Raw genomic sequence first — 22,327 nt, 5'->3', positions numbered from 1 at the left:
ACATTATTGTTCTGTGTTATTATAGAGATTTGTGCATTATCAGCAGTCTGTTGGAAACTAGGCAAGTGGGGTTTATATACCTGTGGCATAATGTCCAGGGTGGGAGAAAGAACTCTTGTCTATCGAAGGCAAGTGGGAATGTTGCAACAGGCCAGCTTGATTCGCATTGAATAGCCTTGCAGCTTCCAAGCCTGGCTGCTTCCTGCCTGGAAGGCGGGTTTCCAACAGAACTGTCTCCGAATCGTGTCTCCCGCAGGTGCCAGTGGCAAGTGGAAGCCAACGGGGTCATTTCCCCAGCTCTCACCCCAAGCCCTTCCCCGCTGCCTCTCACCATCGACGAAGACCGGGAATTCACCTATCCCGCCGATATCCTGGCGCCCCCCGTCGGCCACTATTTTGAGCTGCCGCGGATCCGTCTCCCACCAGGGATCATGGTCAAACTCAGGGAAATCTCCGGCCGGGCTCGTCCCCAGTTCCGGCCCAGCATCAGGTATGGGTTAGCTTTTTATCTGTGGAACTACAGCCTTTCAGCTTCAAAGCCTGGCTGCTTCCTCCCTGGGGGAATCTTTTGTTGGGAGGTGTTAGCTGGCCCTGATTGTTTCATATCTGGAATTCCCCTGTTTTCAGAGTGTTGCCCTGCCTGTCCTCCGAACACCGTTGTGGCTGAAGGGGTTGCTATGACACGAAGGGGGTGGGGGCCTAAAGGGGGCGGGCCTATCCTTTTGACTGGCAGCCAGGGGGAGAACGGCTCTTCCTTGTCCTCTGTAATTTGGACTTTAATTTTCTAGGTTTGTTTTTATGGAAAGACATAGATTGGATGACTGTGTTTTTGGTGGACAGATTTGGTGTGATTTAGTTCAGTGGTTTTGTTGTTTACTCCATGGAAAAAACGCATGTTACATTTATATATATATATAGACTAGCTGTGCCCGGCCACCCATTGCTGTGGCGAAGTATGGTGGTATGGGAAATAAAGTATTGAGGAATTGGTGGTAGTTAAGGTAAAGGGTAAAGGTTTTCTCCTGACATTTAAGTCCATTATAAATGGGTTATATAGCTTTGTGGAAGGGCCTTGAGTTTACACTGCCATATAATCCAGTTAAAATCAGATAATCTGTATTTTATAGGCAGTGTGGAAGAGGCCTAAGTGAGGCCTAACTCTGCCTGTCCCCTGAGCTGAGTGGGTTGCTAGGAGACCAAGTGGGTGGAGCTTAGCCTTCTAACTGGCAGCAATTGGCTAAAAACAATTATTCCTCTCCCTCTAATTAAGACTTTATTTTTTTTTGTTGTATGAACGTAGAGGCATGGATGAGGGGTTGTGCTGCCAAGTTTAGTGTTTCTGGGATGTGTTGTTTTGTCCTAGGCCAAAATTTCATTACACTTTATTTATATATATATATATATATATATATATATATATATATATATATATATCCTGTTTCCCTGAAAATAAGACATCCCCAGAAAATAAGACCTAGTAGAGGTTTTGCTGAATTGCTAAATATAAGGCCTCCCCCGAAAGTAAGACCTAGCAAAGTTTTTGTTTGGAAGCATGCCCAACGAACAGAACACCAGAGCTTGCAAGATCGTCAAATGTACATACCATAGATTGTTGTACATGGAAATAATGGTAGTAACCACCAGGGCTCATTATTATTAATATTTAATAATAATAATAATATATTAGTATTTTTGGGGTTGTTATTGTTATTATTGGGAACCCCTGTGGCGAAGTGTGTTAAAGCGCTGAGCTGCTGAACTTGCGGCCTGAAAGGGTGCCAGGTTCAAATCCCGGGAGCGGAATGAGCACCCACTGTTAGCCCCAGCTCCTGCCAACCTAACAGTTCAAAAACATGCAAGTGTGAGTAGATGAATAGGTACCGCTCCGGTGGGAAGGTAACGGCTCTCCATGCAGTCATGCCACCCACATGACTTTGGAGGTGTCTATGGACAACGCCGGCTCTTCGGCTTAGAAATGGAGATGAGCACCAACTTTATTGTTATTATTATTATTATTATTATTATTATTATTATTATTATTATTATTATTATTATTGCTTTCCCAGGGAAGTGATCCAACCCGACATAATGGAAGAAATGGTGGTGTCCTGTGTGATCAAGCACCTGAACCTGGTTGATGCTCTCCAGTCGCTCATCAACTTCCAGTATCAGGAGGAGCATGCCGAGGAGTACGACCTGCTCTGCAAAATTATGGGGGAAACCTTCAAGAAGCTGAATGCCATGGAGAGGCAATTGCAGGTAAGAAAACACAAGTCCAAGGAAGGATCGGGATTGGAGCCACTTGGGCCTAAGACACAACTCCAATCTGCTTTGTGCTTTCTTTTGGCAGAGTGTCGCGGAGCTGGAGCAGAAGTGGCAAAGTGAAGTGGAGGAGTCCATGTCCGGGAAGCTGGAGAACAACATGCCCTTCTTTTACGATTATCATTTCAATGAGGTGAGCAGCCACCTTCGAAGGCCCGGCTCTTCCCCCCTTCCATAAAATTGACATTGCGTCCAAATCAAATGTACACAAAACAAATGACACAAACCACAAACAAAACTATACCAGGGAGAAAAATAAGAGACATTATAAAACTGACCCTCAAACCTGAATGACCAAAATACAAAATGAAAACTGACTTCCAACTGCCTTTTCTCTAGATGTGTTCTAAATCTTGTGTTCCCCCATTCTCTCTCATTTATTAGTCTATTCATGTAAATCATATTACAGTAGAGTCTCACTTATCCAACATAAACGGGCCGGCAGAATGTTGGATAAATGAGTATGTTGGATAATAAGGATGCATTCAGGAAAAGCCTATTAAATAACAAATTAGGTTATGATTTTACAAATTAAGCACCAAAACATCATGTTATACAACAAATTTGACAGAAAAAGTAGTTCAATAGGCAGTAATGCTATGTAGTATTTACTGTATTTATGAATTTAGCACCAAAATATCATGATGTATTTGAAAACATTGACTACAAAAATGCCTTGGATAATCCAGAACGTTGGATAAGTGAGTGTTGGATAAGTGAGACTCTACTGTAATTAACAAAACCAACACTCATCAAATTGCCATTATTTTTTCCCCCGAAAAGTCAATCAGGAGTTTCTAGTGTTTCAGAAATGTTACTAAATGGATTATGTATTACCATATGACATATATTATTTTTATTTTTATTTTTATATATGTATGTATAAAGAAGGAGAAAACAGAGACAAGGCCAGAAAAATCCCATTGTTACCCAACTTGAATACCATTGAATAGCTTTGCAGCTTCAAACCCTGGCTGCTTCATACCTAGGGGACTCCATTGTTGGCCAACTCGAATACAATTGAATGGCCTTGCAGCTAGTATATATATATATATATATATATATATATATATATATATATATATATGTATGCATGTATGTGTGTATATATATATATACACACACACACACACACACAATAAAATTATATATATATCATAATATATGAAGCGTCATAGGAATGGATCCCTGTAATAGAACTATCTATATAAGTGTGTGTGTGTGTGTGTGTGTGTAGTGTATGTATGTGTGTGTGTATGTATATATATGTGTGTGTGTGTGTGTGTGTGTGTGTGTGTATATATATATATATATATATACACAGTAGAGTCTCACTTATCCAAGCCTTGCTTATCCAAGCTTCTAGATTATCCAAGCCATTTTTGTAGTCAGTGTTTTCAATACATCATGATATTTTGGTGCTAAATTTCATAAATACAGTAATTACAACATAACATTATTGTGTATTGAACTGCTTTTTCTGTCAAATTTGTTGTTAAACATGATGTTTTGGTGCTTAATTTGTAAAATCATAACCTAATTTGATGTTTAATAGGCTTTTCCTTAATCCCTCCTTATTATCCAAGATATTTGCTTATCCAAGCTTCTTCTGGCCCGTTTATGTTGAATACGTGAGACTCTACTGTAATAATAATAATAATAGAGTAAAATAAATGTAATAGTAGCAACAGTAATAGAGTACAATAATAAATGCAATAATAATAGAGAAAAATAAATAAATGTACCATATATTCTTGAGTACAAGCTGACCCAAATATAAACCAACCAGGACCCTCACCCGAGTACAAGCCGAGGGGGGCTTTTTTAGTCCTAAAAAAAGGGCTGAAAAACTAGGCTTATACTCAAGTATATACAGTAATTGCTTTTTAAACAATATTTGTCTCCCCTCTTTAGAGCAAAATGAAGGAACTGGAACTCCTGTGTTCAATGAAGGAGATTTCGTTTGATGGCGGTGACCTTGAGAATATGGTTCTCTCACTGAGGTGAGTGGGGTGCCCGGCGTTTGGGCCCATTTGGGCACCCGGAAATCGTCTCCAGGCCTTGCCTGACCCGCTCGGATTTCCCTCCCTTGCTTTGGTAGGGAGAAGTTCATCCAGGAAGTGAACTCCCTGCACCAGAAGCCTTTGCACCCCATGGGGAAGACCAAAACGCTGGTCAAGAGCCTGATGAACCGGGCAGAGCTGCTCTTGCACGTCACCATTGCCGCCCAGTCCGGACTGACCCGCAGCATCTCCGGCACCCCTGCAGAGACCCCAGGTAGGGATCGGGACAAGCGTGAACAAGGGGGCCTTAAAGCTTATGTTGATTGCGTTTAAATTTTTATTTAATACTGTACTAATAATATAATATATTGTATAGACATATAGTATTTTATAATAATATTATAATGTAATACAATATAATAATAATACACTATTATAATTGGATGTTTATATTACATGTAATATTACTAATAATATTGCAGTCGGAGCCCCGGTGGCAAAGTGCGTTAAAGCACTGATCTGGAGACCGAAAGGTCCCAGGTTCAAACCCCGGGAGCGGCGTGAGCGGCCGCTGTTAGCTCCAGCTCCTGCCAACCTAGCAGTTCGAAAACATGCCAATGTGAGTAGATCAATAGGTACCGCTCCGGCGGGAAGGTAACGGCGTTCCATGCAGTCTTGCCAATGGCCACATGACCTTGGAGGTGTCTACGGACAATGCCGGCTCTTCGGCTTAGAAATGGAGATGAGCACCAACCCCCAGAGTCAGACATGACTGGACTTAACGTCAGGAGAAACCTTTACCGTACTCTAATAATATTGCATTTTGGGCATTAAATTTTGCCAATTTTTGTAAGCCACCCTGAGTCCCCTCAGGTGAGAAGGGCGAGGTATAAATGTTGTAAATAAATAAATAATAAATAAAATAAATAAATATGGTCTAGTGCAATATAAAATGCTTATATTGTGCTGTGCTATTAATATAATATATTGATAACAATATTATGTAATACAATATAATAATAATACACTATTATAATTGGATATGTATATTACATGTAATATTACTAATAATATTGCAGTACAGTGGTATAGTACAATATATATAATGCTTATATTGTGCTATGTTGATAATATAATATATTGATGACAATATTATAATGTAATACAATATAATAATAATACACATAATATAAATACAGTAGTCTCACTTATCCAACATTCACTTATCCAATGTTCTGGATTATCCAACGCATTTTTTTAGTCAATGTTTTCAATACATTGTGATATTTTGATGCTAAATTTGTAAATACAGTAATTACTACGTAGCATTACTGCATATTGCACTACTTTTTCTGTCAAATTTGTTGTATAACATGATATTTTGGTGCTTAATCTGTAAAATCATAACCTAATTTCATGTTTAATAGGCTTCTCCTTAATCTCTCCTTATTATCCAACATATTCGCTTATCCAACGTTCTGCCGGCTCCGTTTAGCTTGGATAAGTGAGACTCTACTGTATTATTTTACTCTATTATTATTAAAGGGGTACATAAGCACATTTACATTGAAGAGGAGAATAATGATTTAATCAGAGTTGGACAGTTTTATCTTAAATCACAGTTTATGTAAATATTCAAAAAGATTTATTCTACTGATGCCTCAATTAATGTAATTTTATTCATATCTATTTTTATTTCTGAAACTTCCCACCCTTGGCTTATGCTCGAGTCAATGTTTTCCCAGTTTTTTATGGTAAAATTAGGTGCCTCGGCTTATATTTGGGTCAGCTTATACTCGAGTATATACGGTATATTGTGCTATGCTAATAATATAATATATTGTATGTAAATAATAATATAATATCTTGTATGTAATATATTATAGTATAATATCGTTTATATAAAAAAGGGCTGAAAAACTCAGTTTATATTTGAGTATATACAGTAACTTGTAAGCTGCCCTGAGTCCCCTTTGGGGTGAGAAGGGCAGGATATAAATGTTGCTAATAAATAATGTTGTCAGCGCTGATTGTTTCCAAGTGCTGACCAAGGTCCTTAGGCAGTGCACCCACTGAGACCACCTTGACTGTCTTGTGCCAGAGTCTTTGCAGTTCGATCTTTAAATCCTCATATCGTGATAGCTTATTATTATTATTATTATTTATTTATTTTCATCCCACTTTTCTCCCCAAGCGTGCAAGTCTGCCTCGGAAACCAAGGTGATATCCCACGCTGTCCGCCAGCCGGTTTTCCTCCGCAGCATGTCGGCCCCTTCGGACCTGGAAATGATTGCCAACGAGGATCTGGAGTTCACGAGGTCGAGCCAAAGGTAGACTGGCTTTCTCCTTCCGTTGCTCGCTCCCTGCGCCATTGGGGATGCCGTAGTAACTTCTCTTTCTCCATCGCCTCACCTTCCCAGGCGGCGCCACGTGACGAGTCACAGGAGCAGCTCCTTTACTCTCCTCCAGTCCCTGACCATCGAGGACAGCCGGGATAAACCCACCTACAGCGTCTTGCTGGGCCAGCTGTTTGCTTTCATCGGGACCAACCCTGACCAAGCAGTAAGTCAAGCTCAAGAGTTATTTTCTTTGTGAGTATGTTGCACAAGGAGGAAACCAATAAACCTAACACACCATATAGACTTTTAAGATCCAGCAAGCTGTGGAAAGACAAGCTATGCCAATGTCAAGTATTACCAAATTATCTCAGGAAATGTTTTGACACTTGAAATTATGCACTTTTTGACCTGATTACCCTCATTTTATCCATTGATGTTCGTTTTTATTACCTTTACCTTTTTATTACCTTGTATTTTGTGTTTTTATTTTATTATAACTAAATGTTTTGTTGATATTGTTTGCTACTTATATGGGTTTTAACCATTATTTTTGTTTTGGGCTTGGCCCCATGTTAGCCGCCTCGAGTCCCTTTGGGGAGATGGTGGCGGGATAGAAAAATAAAGTATTATTATTTTATTATGGCACAGAAAACAAGATAGATATGCTGGATTTCGTATCACACCAGTTCTTTACTGCTGGGAGGTGGTACTTGAGGCATAAGTTCCAATGAATCATTTGGGCCACATAGTTGTGCCTCTGTTTGTAGTCTGTCTGTGTGATTTTCTTAAAAGCAGCTGAGGATATGATCCATGGTTTTGTCGGTTTTCTTGCACAGTCTGCATTTTGGGTCATATGCTGATTTTTCGATCTTGGCCTTAATTGCATTTGTTCTGATGGCTTGCTCCTGGGCTGCAATTATTATTATTATTATTATTATTATTATTATTATTATTATTATTATTTATTCCAGAAGGTGCCATAGTGGGGGAAGTCCCAACTACATACGCTTTTTTTCAGGTGGCTGGGAACCCAAGGAATGTCTCTGAGAATTGTTTATTGATAATTGATGTTTTATTGGTATAATTGTTTTATTGTTGTATCATTGATATTTGATTGTTTTATCGGGCTAGGCCCCATGTGAGCCGCCCCGAGTCCCTTCGGGGAGATGGGGCGGGGTATAAAAATAAAATTATTATTATTATTATTATTATTGTCATCTCAGATCAGTTAGTTCAACAGAAAGAGGGCTGGTGATCCACAGGTAAACCGTACCATTCATGTGTCTTTTTCTCACAGGTCTCGAGCAGCAGTTTCCTGTTGGCTGCTCAAACCCGGTGGCGGCGTGGAAACACCCGCAAGCAGGCTCTGGTCCATATGAGGGAGCTCCTGACGGCAGCCGTTCGAGTCGGAGGCGTGACTCACCTCGTGGGTCCCGTCACAATGGTCCTGCAAGGAGGCCCACGGTTAGTCCCTTCCTATGAACTGTTAAGGGGGCCGAGGTGGGGAGAATCGTCTGCAAAAATGGGATGTATTTTCGTCCTTACTTTGAACATCCTTACCTTGATTTGATGTCGGTCTAACTCAATCGTTCTCAAACATTTCCAGCCACGGAGCCCTGAAGTAAAAGCTTCTCATGGAGCCCCAAGAAATCTATATATATTACATTATATATAATTTATGTACCCGTATATACTCGAGTATAAGCCAACCCGAATATAAGCCGAGGCACCTAATTTTACCACAAAAAAACTGGGAAAACATTGACTGACGCCTTTCAAGGGGCACATTCTCAAAGGCCTTGTCCGAGATGGGGCTGACGTGTTGAAACTTCCCATAGAATTGAAGAGCTGACTTGTGGGGGAATGGTGGAGCAAGTGCAAGAAGCCTTTGGGGAGACCATGACTTCGGTGGTGGCCCTCTGCGCCCGGTATCCCATCGCCTGCGCCAACAGCATTGGCCTGCTCTGCACCATCCCATATACCAGGTAGGCACCCCTTACCCATCTGTCTGTTGCAGAGCTTGTTAGAAGTCAACCCTTTGAACAAGTGATATTCATAAACATTCATGTAATGGCACACAGGTAACTCAGCTGTTAAACCGAAGAACCATGTCTTTGAACTGCCAAGGACAAGGACATGCCACTACAAAAATACATATTCGGTTTAGCCGAGGATGGTTGTTTCTTTGAAGTTGAAATTGCAGTTGCTCAGAAGATATACACTCCCTTGAAATCTCTTAGTTAAAATATGCACTCGGAGATCAAAAACAAAGTCTTCTTTGGAAAATAATGTATCTTGTTTACTCAGAGACATCTTGTATTAATTCACCAAAAGTTCCGTTATAGATAGGATGTAGTTCTCTGTGTGTTGAATATACAAGGGTTTTATTCTTGATCAATAGTCCATAGTCTTTATGTATAGTTGTACTCACTGAAATCCATATTTTATACTTCTCTGTTGAAGTCCAAACAGCAAATACATCCACCTCCACTGAGATCTGATGCAAACATGCATCCACCTCCATTGAGGTGTAAAGCAGACTGACTATAAAATGGAGTCCTGAGTCTGAACATACTCAGTACAATTATATGTATATAAACCCTCCTGCACCAAAGAGGTCAATTAAACTGGCAAATCACCATACACATAGAATACAGGTTAGCAAATATATACGAGGGCTATCCAGAAAGTGCATTACAAAGAATAGGAGAAAATGTGTTGTCGAAGGCTTTCATGGCCGGGATCACATTTACCATATTCAGTTGAAAGCCACACCGAAATACCACATCACACATAGTCGCCATTCAAATCTAGGCACTTACCATAGCGATGAAGGAGCTTTGCAACTCCTTCCCCACTAAATTCTGCCGCTTGCTTCCTCAACCACTTGTTTCCAACAATGCGGGCATGGATGGCAACGCAGCGTTTTTGGCGAGGCTGCACAGCTGCGGGGTTGACAAGGTGGCAAAATTTAGTGGGAAAGGGGTTTCTAAGCTCATTTATTGCTAGATTTGAATGGTGACTACGTGAGATGTGGTATTTGGGTGTGGCTTTCAACTGCATATGGTAAATGTTTTCTCCTATACTTTGTTCATTTTTAACTCCAAAACGTAGATGTCATGATCTCCAATCTTTGACATCTCCGGTCGGCTGACAAAGAACAGATGCCAGCCATAAAACGGGCCAGCCATAAAACCTCAATTACCCTCTGGTATGTGAGAGCCCCTATATAAATGGGCCAAAGAGAAGGTTCTGGTATTGTGTACAATAAAACCTGTTGGAATCTACCAGCGTGTGTCTTGGTGCTTTTTCTGGTGGAAGACTGACCCACAGCACAACTGGGAGAAGAGAACCTAACAATCTATAAAACCTCAATTACCCTCTGGTATGTGAGAGCCCCTATATAAATGGGCCAAAGAGAAGGTTCTGGTATTCTGTACAATAAAACCTGTTGGAATCTACCAGCGTATGTCTTGGTGCTTTTTCTGGTGGAAGACTGACCCACAGCACAACTGGGAGAAGAGAACCCAACAATTTGTATACAGTAATGTACTTTCTGGATAACCCTCGTACATTAACAAATGAACAGTGAAGGGCTTGGAAGGTTGCTGCTTCCAACATGAACTTCCTCTGGTTCTCACATACTGCTGTTGCTATCTGTGTCTCTGGTCAGGAGCGAAGAGAAGTGCCTGGTTCGGAGCGGCCTGGTCCAGCTGATGGACCGCCTGTGCAGCCTCAGTAGCCAGGCTGAGTCCAGCTCCAATGAGAAGCAGACCAAGAAGCAGAAAGTGGCCACCATGGCTTGGGCGGCCTTCCAAGTCCTGGCCAACCGTTGTGTCGAATGGGAGAAAGAGGAAGGTAGGCGGGCGACGCTACTCTGCCAGAGAGAGCGAAAGCAACCTTGGGGTGAATGGTGTTTGAGGCTGAGGATGCCTCCTATAAATGTATCGAGTGTGATCCAGTTGGATCTGACGGAGCCCCTCTCTCTTGCCTTCCCTCCGCAGGGGGCTCGACGGAGGCGGTCCACTCGGGCCTGGCCCGCCAGGTCTCCAGCCTCCTGACCAACCACTTGGCCCGGGCCACCGAGTGCTGCGGCAACCAGGCCGCCGGGAACGATGCCTTGCAGGACGTCCTAAGCCTCCTGAACGACTTGTCGAGGTACGGCTCCCACCTTGGCCTCGGGCTGGTGTGTAGATTGGACTACAAGGGATATTTTTTCATAACATAGCGGTGCATGTTAAAAAACGATATTCTGTTCTGAATCATAGATAGCTCATACTCCAGAAGACAGGAGCAGAATTCAAAACGATCTTTACAGATTAGAGAGACGATTGGCCAAAACTAACACCATTAAGTTCAGCAGGAACTAATGCAAGATAATAATAATAATAATTGGGTGCCATGCCAAAAGATCTCAGCCGGCATCTGGAAACAATAGACATTGACAAAATTACGATCTGCCAACTGCAAAAGGCCACCCGACTGGGATCTGTGCGCATCATCCGAAAATACATCACAGAGTCCTAGACACTTGGGAAGTGTTTGACTTGTGATTTTGTGATACAAAATCCAGCATATCTATCTTGTTTGCTGTGTCATACAATGTCATTGTGTCAATAATAATATTAATAGTAATAGTAACATTTTATTTATATTCCGCCCTAAGGGGACTCAGGGCAGATCACAGTACACATACACGGCAAACATTCAATGCTGTTTGGAGACAGGACAGAACAGAACAGGAGGTAACACATTTAAAACCATTAACAATAATCCATAAAATCCATTGGTCAAGGTTAAAACATATAGTTAATTAATACAATTCTTCCAAGGAACCATTGTACATAAAACTAAGTTCAGACCATGTCAATATAGTACTTATTCATTAAATGCTTGCACACAAAGCCATGTCTTAGTGTTCTTCCTGAAGTCCAGAAGAGTTGAGGCCTGCCTGATGTTACTATAATAATAATAATAATAATAATAACAACAACAACAACAACAACAATAACAACAATAATAAATCTTTATTTATATCCCGCTTTTCTCCCTAAATGGGACCCAACTCAGGTTGTGCCAGTCAGCTTTTGTATGATGTTATTGCTAGCACCCACTCTTTGGTAGAAAAGAGTACACTGTAATTTGGCAATAAAATCGGGCCATCCTGAGGCACCCTGGAAACAAATGGCTGTCTTTTGAGACCACCTCCTGCTTGCAAACAATCCTATTTCTAGGCTTTCTGCACTCCGGTTTAGAAAGGACATGGGACATTTCTGCCTGGCTTGGACCTCAGAATTAGAGAAAATGCTTTGTTGTTGTCTGGCTTTGTGTTCTGAGTCACTGCTTTCAGAATTGCATTCGAAACAACGATTTGGTCCTTTTCCAGGAGCCACATTGGCAAAGCCATCCTGAGCCAGCCGGCCTGTGTGTCCAAGCTCCTCTCCTTGCTGCTGGACCAGCGTCCCTCCCCGAAGCTGGTCCTCATCATCCTCCAGCTCTGCCGGGCGGCCCTTCCGCTCATGAGCGTGGAGGATTGTGGGAATGTGGAGCTGCCCCCCTGGAGCTACTCGGTGCCCTCCCTGAACAGCGAGCAGGACGACCCCAGCGACCCGGCCTCCAAAATTGCCTCCCTGCTTTTAGCCAAACTGGCTGATTATGTGGTGCCAGGTAAGGACTGTCTGTGATGGCCAGTAAATACGTGAGGAACATCCTAGACATTGCGATTGTACTGAGCATGTTAAGACTCAGGACTCCATTTTATAGTCAGTCTCTTTACACCTCAGTGGAGGTGGATGCATGTTGCTGTTTGGACTTCAGTACAGAAGTATGACTTATGGACAAGGCATGAGTTAGTGATGAGGTTGAACTCATTGTAAGCATGAGAAAAAGCATCTATGGAAAGCATTCATTGGTTATGGGCCCTCATTTATGACAGTTCAAGAGCATACATAAATTCTACAGCTTGCTGCCTTGTGAGAAGGCTGGCTCATTGGGACTACATTGTGTTGCTCGGACTCTGTTCAGATTGGCTTGCAGTGGGATGTTTTCACATAGAAACAGTCTCCTCTTTTGCCATTTGCTTTTTTGTGACACAATCCGTCCCTGCAACTAGTGATCACACAATTAGAAAAAAATTACGATTGTAGCATTTACAGGGCGTTTCAGTGTATTGTGCTTGTTTTCTTTCCGCTCGCAGGATGCCAGACGGTTCTTTCTCCGACGGCTTCGGAGCCGGATACCTCGCTAACCAAAGCCAGCCCCAAAAGCTCCCTCAAAGGAGACAAAGACCCAGGGGAAGAGAGCGAGGCTGTCGATGGGAAGCTCTCCATCTTTATTCACAAGCGGGAAGATCAGTCCTCCCACGAAGTCCTCCAGCCCCTGCTGAGGTAGGGAACTTGCCCTTGGAGAAATGCAATACAGGCCTCTTTCTGGGGGAACCACATCCTTAATGTGCGTTATCCTTCCCTTTTGCAGTAGCTCCGAAGGTCGTCCATTTCGCCTCGGAACGGGAGCAAATATGGAAAAAGTGGTGAAGATGGACCGAGACATGACCAAAGTAAGGGCCAGATGATATTATAATACTATCCTGTATTTTATTAGGTCCTTATCATCTGTGCGTTTTAATGCATTTATGCACTGATATGTCTTCGGCAGAGCGGCTGCTGCGAGGTGATCACGGAAGAGGCGACGGCAGCTTTGCGTAAAGCCACCAAGTGGGCCCAGTCGGGGCTGATTGTCAGCATAGGCCCCCCCGTCGAAACGGCCAGCCCCGAGAGCACCAGCGGCCTGTCGACCGGGGACAAGAAGAAGACCGCCCAAACCTCCATTTGCAGGGAGCGGAACTCGGAACTCGCCAGGTAGGAAGGCTCTGCACAAATCCCAATTATACCATTCTCATTGCTTTAAAAAGGCTACCTTTTAGGGCAGTGGTTCCCAACCTGTGGTCCGTGGATCACCAGTGGTCCCCAAGAACCTACACCGTTGCAATGAGAGTGGCTGGTCTCGCGAAACCCTCTTATAGTGCCGAGACAACGGGGATGTCGTGAAGGGAGAGGCTGACTCCCCACGAAAGGCACGACAACAAGCCTCCTGACTGCTGCTTCTCCTCCTCTTCCCTCCCCTCAACGGAGCCATTCCATGTGGCACCTGGAAGCGGGGCACCTTGTTGTCTTCGTTTTTAGGCCTGTTCCTGGGGTTATTTGGGGTGCTGATTCAGAAAACGGCATTGGATAGACCACATCAGCTCTAGATTATTAAATATGATTTTCTGTGGGTGAGCAGATGGCGACTACTGGTTGGCATATGTTCTGTATCAGAAACTAGAGCTGATGTGGTCTATCCAATGATCCAGAAAATTGCGTTGGATAGACCACATCAGCTTTAGATTATTAAATATGATTTTCTGTGGGCGAGCAGATGGCGACTACTGGGTGGCATATGTTCTGTATCAGAAACTAGAGCTGATGTGGTCTATCCAATGCACTTTTCTGAATCAGCATGCCAAATAACTAAAACGAATCTAAAGTTGACCAAAAACTGATTCATAACCCTTTTGGTACTAATGCTGGAGAGCGGTCCCTGGTCAAAGTGGTAACTGGTCAGAAAAGCGTTGGGATCCACTGTTTTAGGGCCACAACATCTAGAATAGTCCAGCCAAGATAAAGGCAGTATCCCTTGGGAAAAGAGGGCAGGTTAAAGTATTATTATTATTATTATTATTATTATTATTAGAAACACACCAAGTTGAGTCCACAGCAGACACTCTGCTAGCTGTTGTATTGGACCACACGTCGGACACTTCCCAATTATTATTATTATTATTATTATTAGAAACACACCAAGTTGAGTCCACCGCAGACACTCTGCTGGCTGTTGTATTGGACCACACGTAGGACACTTCCTTATTATTATTATTATTATTATTATTATTATTATTATTTATTGTATGACACAGCAAACAAGATAGATATGCTGGATTTCGTATCACAAAATCACAAGTCGGACACTTCCCAAGTGTCTAGGACTGGTATTATTATTATTATACGGCCCGAAAAAATTCACAGCAACCCAGTCATTCTGGACATGAAAGCCTTCGGCAACACAAGAAAACTCTTTGAGGGGAAATAGTACAGGGAAGGTGGAAAACACAGGTTGGATCAATGGATGTTTGATAAGAAAGAGCATTGGACTCCTCTGAAATCTCTTGGATTTCCAAATTCTCTGGCCTCTTGGAGAGATTTGCGGGGAAGCAAATCCATTCTATCCATGGGACGCGACTGCCCTCAGGTGGCTTCTTTGCAGAACTGCTGAACAGAAATATTAGATCTTCAGTATTGAAGATGCTTACAACCCTGATTGAATGTCCCTCTTCTCCGCAGAACGGACCCCGTGCGGCCGTTCATCAGTGGCCACGTGGCCAACAGCATGGCAGCCGAGGTGATCGCTTTGCTTCACAGCCTGCTCATGGCGCCCGAATCCAACGCAGCTCAGATCTGGACAACCACTGCTGAAAAAGTAAGCCAGGACCGGGTGTATGGGTGCCATGTAAATGCAGTGGGAGAGGGATGTATGTTTCGACAAGCCACCGATCTAGAACAAAACCCGAGAGTCCAAAATGATACTGTTACGATTTATTTCTCGTGTCGGAAGTGAATTGAGAATACTGTAAAATAACTCATGTTCTGAAAACAAGGTCGGAAATTAGGTAAATTAGGTTTGGTGGCTGCTGAGTCGTGTCTCTGTTGAAGTTAGTTGTGCTCCGCTATCATCATCTGCTTTACAGCTCGTATCTGTGTCTCTTCCCTCCGTAGGTCCTGTCCCGTGCGCTCATGTATATCCCACAGCTGGGAAAATATGCCGAGAGCATCCTGGAGAACGGCAGCAGCAGCGGGAGGAAACTGGCCAAGCTCCAGCGCATTGCCCGCCAGGCTGTGGCGGCTCTGTGCGCGCTGGGCGGCTTCAAGGAAACCATCAAAATTGGCTCTGAAGTGCAGGTGACCAGCAGCAAAAGCTTCTCCTTTCTCCCCTTCTTCCTTCAACGCAGAGTTTTCCAAACTTTTTAATTCAAGTATTAGCTTGGGTCCCTGGTGTTGTCTGAGTTATTTGAAAAAAATCAATATTTTAATTGTACAAAATGCATAAGGTTGTGCAATCCCCTGAAACTCCATCAGTACTTAAAGTTTGTTATGTTGGACAAGTTTGCTCTAGATTCATCATCAGTGGGGTTCAGTGTGCTCTCTGGCTATGGGGTAAACTACAACTCCCACTATGGTGAGTCAATCCCATCAAATCCCTCCAGTAGGTTGCAGCTGAACTATAAATCCTAGTATCTACAACTCCAAAATGCCAAGGCCAATTCCATCACAAATCCCTCCAGTATGTTCAGTTGGTCATGGGGTTTCTGTGTGCCAAGTTAGGTCCTGGTCCATCATTGGTGGGGTTCGGGGTGCTCTTTGATTGCAGGTGAACTATAAATCCCAGTATCTATAACTCCAAAATGCCAAGGCCAATTCCACCCCAAATCCCTCCAGTATGTTCAGTTGGTCATGGGGGGTTCTGTGTGCCAAGTTAGGTCTTGGTCCATCATCGGTGGGGTTCAGAGTGCTCTTTGATTGCAGGTGAACTATAAATCCCAGTATCTACAACTCCAAAATGCCAAGGCCAATTCCACCCCAAATCCCTCCAGTATGTTCAGTTGGTCATGGGGGGTTCTGTGTGCCAAATGTGGCCCAGATCTATAGTTGGTGGGGGTCACAGTGCTGTGTCTTAATGCAGGGTGAACTACAACTTCCATCATTTGGAGTCAGTCCCCCAAACCCCTCCAATATGTTCAGTTGCTGCTCAGTTCTGCTCTGTTTGTTATGCAGACAGAGTTTAAAAGAATAGAAAAGGGTTAAGGGAGAGGCAGTGGGCAGAATTATGCAAATTCAACACCAACGGAAATAGAAAGGAACACTACTGTTGCACCTCAGCACTGGTTCACCTTGCTCTTAACATGCCCTCCACCACAGCAGACTTGGTTTTTTCAGTTTATGGATAAAATATAGCAAAATCTTTTTTTTAAAAAAAAGCAGTAAAGAAAGCAGCAATCCAATTGCAAAGGCAATCTGCAGAATATAGTTCTAAGTCTCTGTAGAAAATAGTTCAAAGTCTCTAATATAGCAAATCAGTCCTGAAAAACAAGGTAGCATGAACTTCAAAATACAATCCAAACACAGAATCTAGGCCGGAACAAAAGCAAGAATCTTTTTTCCATGAGAAGAGACAAGGCAGGAGTTAAGCTTCCCAAAACCAACGTTGCTTCGTCTGAAGTCTTCCCCTGTTTCACCCTATTTAACCATGCTTATATGCTGAGAAAGCATTCCTCTGACCTTGGGTTCCCACCCGTTTACTAGCGATTCTCACAGAACGCCTGGGACTAACCCTTAACCTTAACCAAGGAAGACTTCTCTGACTCGCTGCCAGAGCCACCTGGACTTTGTTGATGTTCAAAATCTTGTGAAAGGTCACCCTTATCACTTGATCAACATCTTCTGTTTTCCTGTCTTCCTTTCCCTAGGTTTTGGGGAGGGGCATTGCCGGAAGCATTGGAGTGGTGGCCTCAATAAACGAACAGGAAGGTATAGCCACGGTCAAATTCCCACCCGCCAGTATAGACTGTAGAAAGACCTCCCAAGCATCAGACACTTTAACTACCCCATTATCTAGGCTCTGTGTTCCAAGATCAGAGGTAAGGTCATTTGAACATCATCGTGAATGTTGTGATGCCGGTTGAGTTGCAATGTGACTTCTCAAAGGACCCCATCGGTCGTTTTTTCTAAAAATTGAGTATCTCGGTTTATTTTTTTGTTATTCAAAAAAGGCGGGAGTAATGCGTAAAGTAAACCGTGGGGGACGCGAGGCGGTCTGCGCTGTTCCGACGCAGCTTGTCACTGTGAACGCGGTCTGTGTGTTTGTGCTAATGTTGAAAATGAGTCGATGTAACGCCAGGTAATTCCCTCGTTTCCTAGAAACTAACGCCTTGAATTTAACTTTTTACCGTGCCCCCTCCACTACCATCAGGCATTGCCTCTCCATAAACTGTCCATTACTGAGAAGGTAGTACAGGCAGTCCAGTCCATGTTGCTTCCTCAAGAGGGGAGTCTCTCTATTCATACCTCACTTCCTGCAACAGGAGATGGCTCAACCCCAGTAATGGCAGTGGTCCGACTCCTGGCAGAAATTCGAACCAGGTGAGTACCGGGGGGGGGGGGGGGGGGGCGGGGCGGCTTTTGCATGGGGTTGGGGATGGGAAGAAAGATGCCTATCTGTATTTATCTAATGTAAAATATTTTATTTTATTACAACACAGCAAACTAGATAGATATGCTGGATTTCGTTAAAATATTATTATTATTATTATTATTATTATTATTATTATTCTTTACGAGGCACTAAGGCACACTTTCATTCCCATTCTTCTGCAACAGTACCTCTATTATTATTATTGTTGCTGTTGTTGTTGTTGTTGTTGTTATCTACAAGGCAGAGGCGCTTCAGTCACAACAGACTTTCATTTCCATTCTTCTGCAACAGTACCTCTATTATTATTGTTATTATTATTATTATATTTTTATAATAGAGGTACTGTTGCAGAAGAATGGGAATGAAGGTCTGTTGTGACTGAAGCGCCTCAGTGCCTCGTAGATAATAATTATGTAAATAATAATAATAATAATAATAATAATAATAATAATAATAGAGGTAGTGTTACAGAAGAATGGGAATGAAAGTGTTGTGTCTGAAGCGCCTCAGTTCCTCGTAAATAATAATAATGTATGATAATAATAATAATGATAATAATAATATAGAGATACTATTGCAGAAGAATGGGAATGAAAATCTATTGTGGCTGAAGCGCCTCAGTGCTTCGTTAATAATAATAATAATAATAATAATAATAATAATAATAATAATAATAATAATAATAATAGAGGTACTATTGCAGAAGAATGGGAATGAAAGTCTATTGTGGCTGAAGCGCCTCAGTGCTTCGTAAATAATAATAATAATAATAATAATAATAATAATAATAATAATAACAATAATAATAATAGAGATACTATTGCAGAAGAATGGGAATGAAAGTCTATTGTGGCTGAAGCACCTCAGTGCTTCGTAAATAATAATAATAATAATAATAATAACAACAATAATAATAATAGAGATACTATTGCAGAAGAATGGGAATGAAAGTCTATTGTGGCTGAAGCGCCTCAGTGCTTCGTAAATAATCATCATCATCATCATCATCATCCTGCATATCTATCTTGTTTGCTGTGTCATACAATGTCATTGTGTCAATAATAATAGTAATAATAGTAATAATAATAATAATAATAGAGGTACTATTGCAGAAGAATGGGAATGAAGGTGTGGCTGAAGCGCCTCAGTGCTTCGTAAATAATAATAATAATCCAGCATATCTATCTTGTTTGCTGTGTCATACAATGTCATTGTGTCAATAATAATAGTAATAATAATAATAATAGAGGTAATATTGCAGAAGAATAGGAATGAAAGTCTGTTGTAGCTGAAGCGCCTCAGTTCCTTGTAAATAATAATAATGTAAGATATTATAATAATAATAATAATAATAATAATAATAATAATAATAATAATAACAACAATAATAATGTATTGTCAAAGACTTTCACTGCTGGAATCATTGGGTTGTATGGTTTCCAGGCTGTATGGCCAATGTGTTCTAGCAGCATTTTCTCCTGATGTTTTACCTGCATCTGTGGCTGGCATCTAGATCCTCTGATGCTGGCAAAACGGTCATATAGTCCATAAACCACACAACACCCCAGTAATAGTAGTAGTAGTAGTAGTAATAGTAAATTAGCAGGATGTGGGTGGCTTAGAGGGACATTTCAAAATTTCCTAGAAAGATGTTCTTCCAGGATTTTCTCCGAGAGATAATTGGCAGGTATGTTCAACCGTTGTCCGCCTTTTGTCTCCTCTTTTCCCCTCCTTGCCGCTCCCAAGAGCATGCCTGGTGATGGCCCAGTTATTGGAGGACAGTTCCTTCTGTGAGGAGTTCATCCAGCAGTGTCCGGCTGCTGTGGAAGTCCTGAACCTCGTGGCCCAGGAGTGCAGCCCAGGTGAGATATCATGTGGATTTCAAAATAGCTCACTTGACCGTACATTTGTGACACTGAGTCCTTGATGGTAGTACTTCCTCATTCCTTTCCACATGCTGCTGGAAATTTTATGATGTCATAAATTAGTTAAATTAGCCTCCCCTCATAAAACGGTACCTCAATTTTCTACTCGACATATGCAACTCTCTTTCGAGCTGCTTAGGTCAACAGCGAGCTAGGCTATTAATGGTCAGGAGCTCAGTTCGATCCCATGACCTCTTGGTCAGTCATGATTTATTGCAGCTGGCTGCTAACCAGCTGCGCCACAGCCCGGCCCCAAGAAATAAGTGGCAGGAGACTTGCACAAACAAATTATAACGGTCAAAGAAGGAATAATATTGTATTTATTTATTATTTTATTACAACATTTATAATATAATACTAATAATACAATATAATAATCTTAATTATATATTATATTTTACATGTAATATTACTAAAAATATTACAATATATTGATACAGTACAATATTGTAATTTATTACCAGTATTGTACTATGCTAATAATATAATATTGTATGTAAATTTAATTTGTAAGCCGCTCTGAGTCCCCTTCGGGGTGAGAAGGGCGGGATATAAATGTATTAAATAAATAAATAAACATTTATATCCCGCCCTTCTCACCCGAGAGGGGACTCAGGGCGGCTTACAATAAACACACATATAAAAATTATACAATACACTATATAAATCAGATTAAAAATTATTAACTTACATCAATAATACAGTAGAGTTCTGGTTAACCAACACTCCGTATTATCCAACGTGCCACGCCCCTTGGGAGGCACCTGTGTGCATTGCTAGGTAGATAGCCAGCTACATAGCAACGCTCACGGGCGCTTCCCTAAGCCCCTTGGGAGGCGCCTGTGTGTGTTGCTAGGTAGCTGGCTATCTGCCTAGCAACACCCACGGGCACCTCCCAAGGGGTGGGGCAGCGAGCACTCCGCTTAGAGAAGTGCCCCTGTGTGTTGCTAGGTAGCTTGCTATCTACCTAGCAACGTCCACAGGCACCTCCCAAGGGGTGGGGCAGCGAGCACTCTGCTTAGAGAAGTTCCCCATGCGCGTTGCTAGGCAGCTTGCTATCTACCTAGTAACGGGCGCCTCCCAAGGGGCGAGCACTCGGCTTAGGAAAGTGCCCGTGCATGTTGCTAGGTAGATAGCAAGCTGCCTAGCAACACGCATGGGGCACTTCCTTCAACCAGCGTGCCAGATAATAGGTCCTCCCTATTATTCGTCAGATCCGGTTATTCGACATTCGGCCCGCCTGTTTATGTCGAATAACTGGAACTCTACTGTAGAGGAAATAATAATAATAATAATAATAATAATAATAATAATAATAATAATAATAGAGGTACTATTGCAGAAGAATGGGAATGAAAGTGTGCCTTAGTGCCTTGTAAATAATAATAATAATAATAATAATAATAATAATAATAATAATATTTCATGGAGAATAGACATGGAAATGGAGGGGGAAGAGATCCAAAGGGAAGTCCCTCTCACCCCTGGGATCGGAGTCTTTGGCAGGCACATCATGGCTGGCCTTCTTTCTGATCTTCCAGGAGAGCGACTCCTTGTTGTGGAAGTGCAGTGCGAGCGGCTGCGGATGCTGTACCGCGACAGTGCGCGCCCTCCGCCACCGCCGCTCCAGGCCGACCGAAGGCAGGTAAATATCCCGGGAGGGGCCTCCCTTGCCCCCTCTCCTCCTCCTCCTGACTACCTGTTTTCTGCTACGTTCTTTGAGCATAAAATCTAGTTTACACAATGCAGTTGTATATAATTAAATGCAGACCCGTCTCCTCTTGGTTCAGCCCAAGGAAATCACCTGGAGCGCTTCTCGTGTCTTCCCGCCCGTGCGCGCCTGCATGTTCTCCTCCCACCTTACCGCCGTGACCTTCCTGGCAGACCCCAGCGCGGGCGGTGGACTGCCCCGGGGCACCTTCATTTACGCCACGTCCCCCGTTCCAGTCCAGGTGAGAACCCACAAGCGATGAGCATGGAACCATCTCTCCGCCGTCTTGTCTCCCTGGGTAATTTGTGCCTGTGTTCCCCTTCCAAGGCGCCGTCCTTCTACTGGGAGATTGAGATTGTGTCCTACGGCGACACGGACGACGACACGGGCCCCATTGTCTCCTTTGGCTTTGCCACCGAGGCCGAGAAACGTGATGGCGCGTGGACCAACCCTGTGGGCACCTGCCTCTTTCACAAGTAGGTGGCTGTTCGGTCTGTTTTTGTTTTGTTTTCAGATTCTATTTTATTTTTATTTAATTATGTATTTTTAGGGGACTTCTCTTAATTTTCTTGCTGACTCAAGTTTATTATTATTATTATTATTGACACAACGACGTTGTATGACACAGCAAACAAGATAGATATGCTGGGTTTTGTTTCACAAAATCACAAGTCGAACACCTCCCAAGTGTCTAGGACTGTGTGATGTATTTTCGGATGATGCGTGCAGATCCCAGCAGGGTGG

The 22,327-nt window shown here is 42.5% G+C and overlaps 1 protein-coding gene across 5 annotated transcripts in view; it reads left to right on the top strand.

The window, feature by feature from the left end:
- The window catches only part of hectd4 (HECT domain E3 ubiquitin protein ligase 4), a 113,805-nt gene that overhangs the window by 62,723 nt on the left and 28,755 nt on the right, over positions 1-22,327 (top strand). For 3 of the 5 annotated variants that reach the window (XM_062958641.1, XM_062958640.1, XM_062958639.1), the window contains exons 25-47: positions 257-490; positions 2,067-2,259; positions 2,351-2,455; positions 4,237-4,325; positions 4,424-4,599; positions 6,520-6,655; positions 6,746-6,887; positions 7,962-8,128; positions 8,503-8,649; positions 10,338-10,522; positions 10,669-10,822; positions 12,051-12,331; positions 12,861-13,050; positions 13,139-13,220; positions 13,319-13,521; positions 15,043-15,178; positions 15,475-15,657; positions 17,223-17,393; positions 17,726-17,895; positions 19,694-19,809; positions 21,414-21,517; positions 21,642-21,824; positions 21,911-22,059. In XM_062958641.1, coding sequence (XP_062814711.1) covers positions 257-490; positions 2,067-2,259; positions 2,351-2,455; positions 4,237-4,325; positions 4,424-4,599; positions 6,520-6,655; positions 6,746-6,887; positions 7,962-8,128; positions 8,503-8,649; positions 10,338-10,522; positions 10,669-10,822; positions 12,051-12,331; positions 12,861-13,050; positions 13,139-13,220; positions 13,319-13,521; positions 15,043-15,178; positions 15,475-15,657; positions 17,223-17,393; positions 17,726-17,895; positions 19,694-19,809; positions 21,414-21,517; positions 21,642-21,824; positions 21,911-22,059 — 3,696 coding nt within the window. The remainder of the gene's footprint in view (positions 1-256; positions 491-2,066; positions 2,260-2,350; positions 2,456-4,236; positions 4,326-4,423; positions 4,600-6,519; positions 6,656-6,745; positions 6,888-7,961; positions 8,129-8,502; positions 8,650-10,337; positions 10,523-10,668; positions 10,823-12,050; positions 12,332-12,860; positions 13,051-13,138; positions 13,221-13,318; positions 13,522-15,042; positions 15,179-15,474; positions 15,658-17,222; positions 17,394-17,725; positions 17,896-19,693; positions 19,810-21,413; positions 21,518-21,641; positions 21,825-21,910; positions 22,060-22,327) is intronic. The other 2 variants (XM_062958643.1, XM_062958642.1) reach the window with 1 other exon arrangement.

This window comes from Anolis carolinensis, chromosome X (assembly GCF_035594765.1).
Source record: "Anolis carolinensis isolate JA03-04 chromosome X, rAnoCar3.1.pri, whole genome shotgun sequence".
NCBI lineage: Eukaryota > Metazoa > Chordata > Lepidosauria > Squamata > Dactyloidae > Anolis > Anolis carolinensis.
This window is presented reverse-complemented; position numbering and strand designations above follow the sequence as displayed.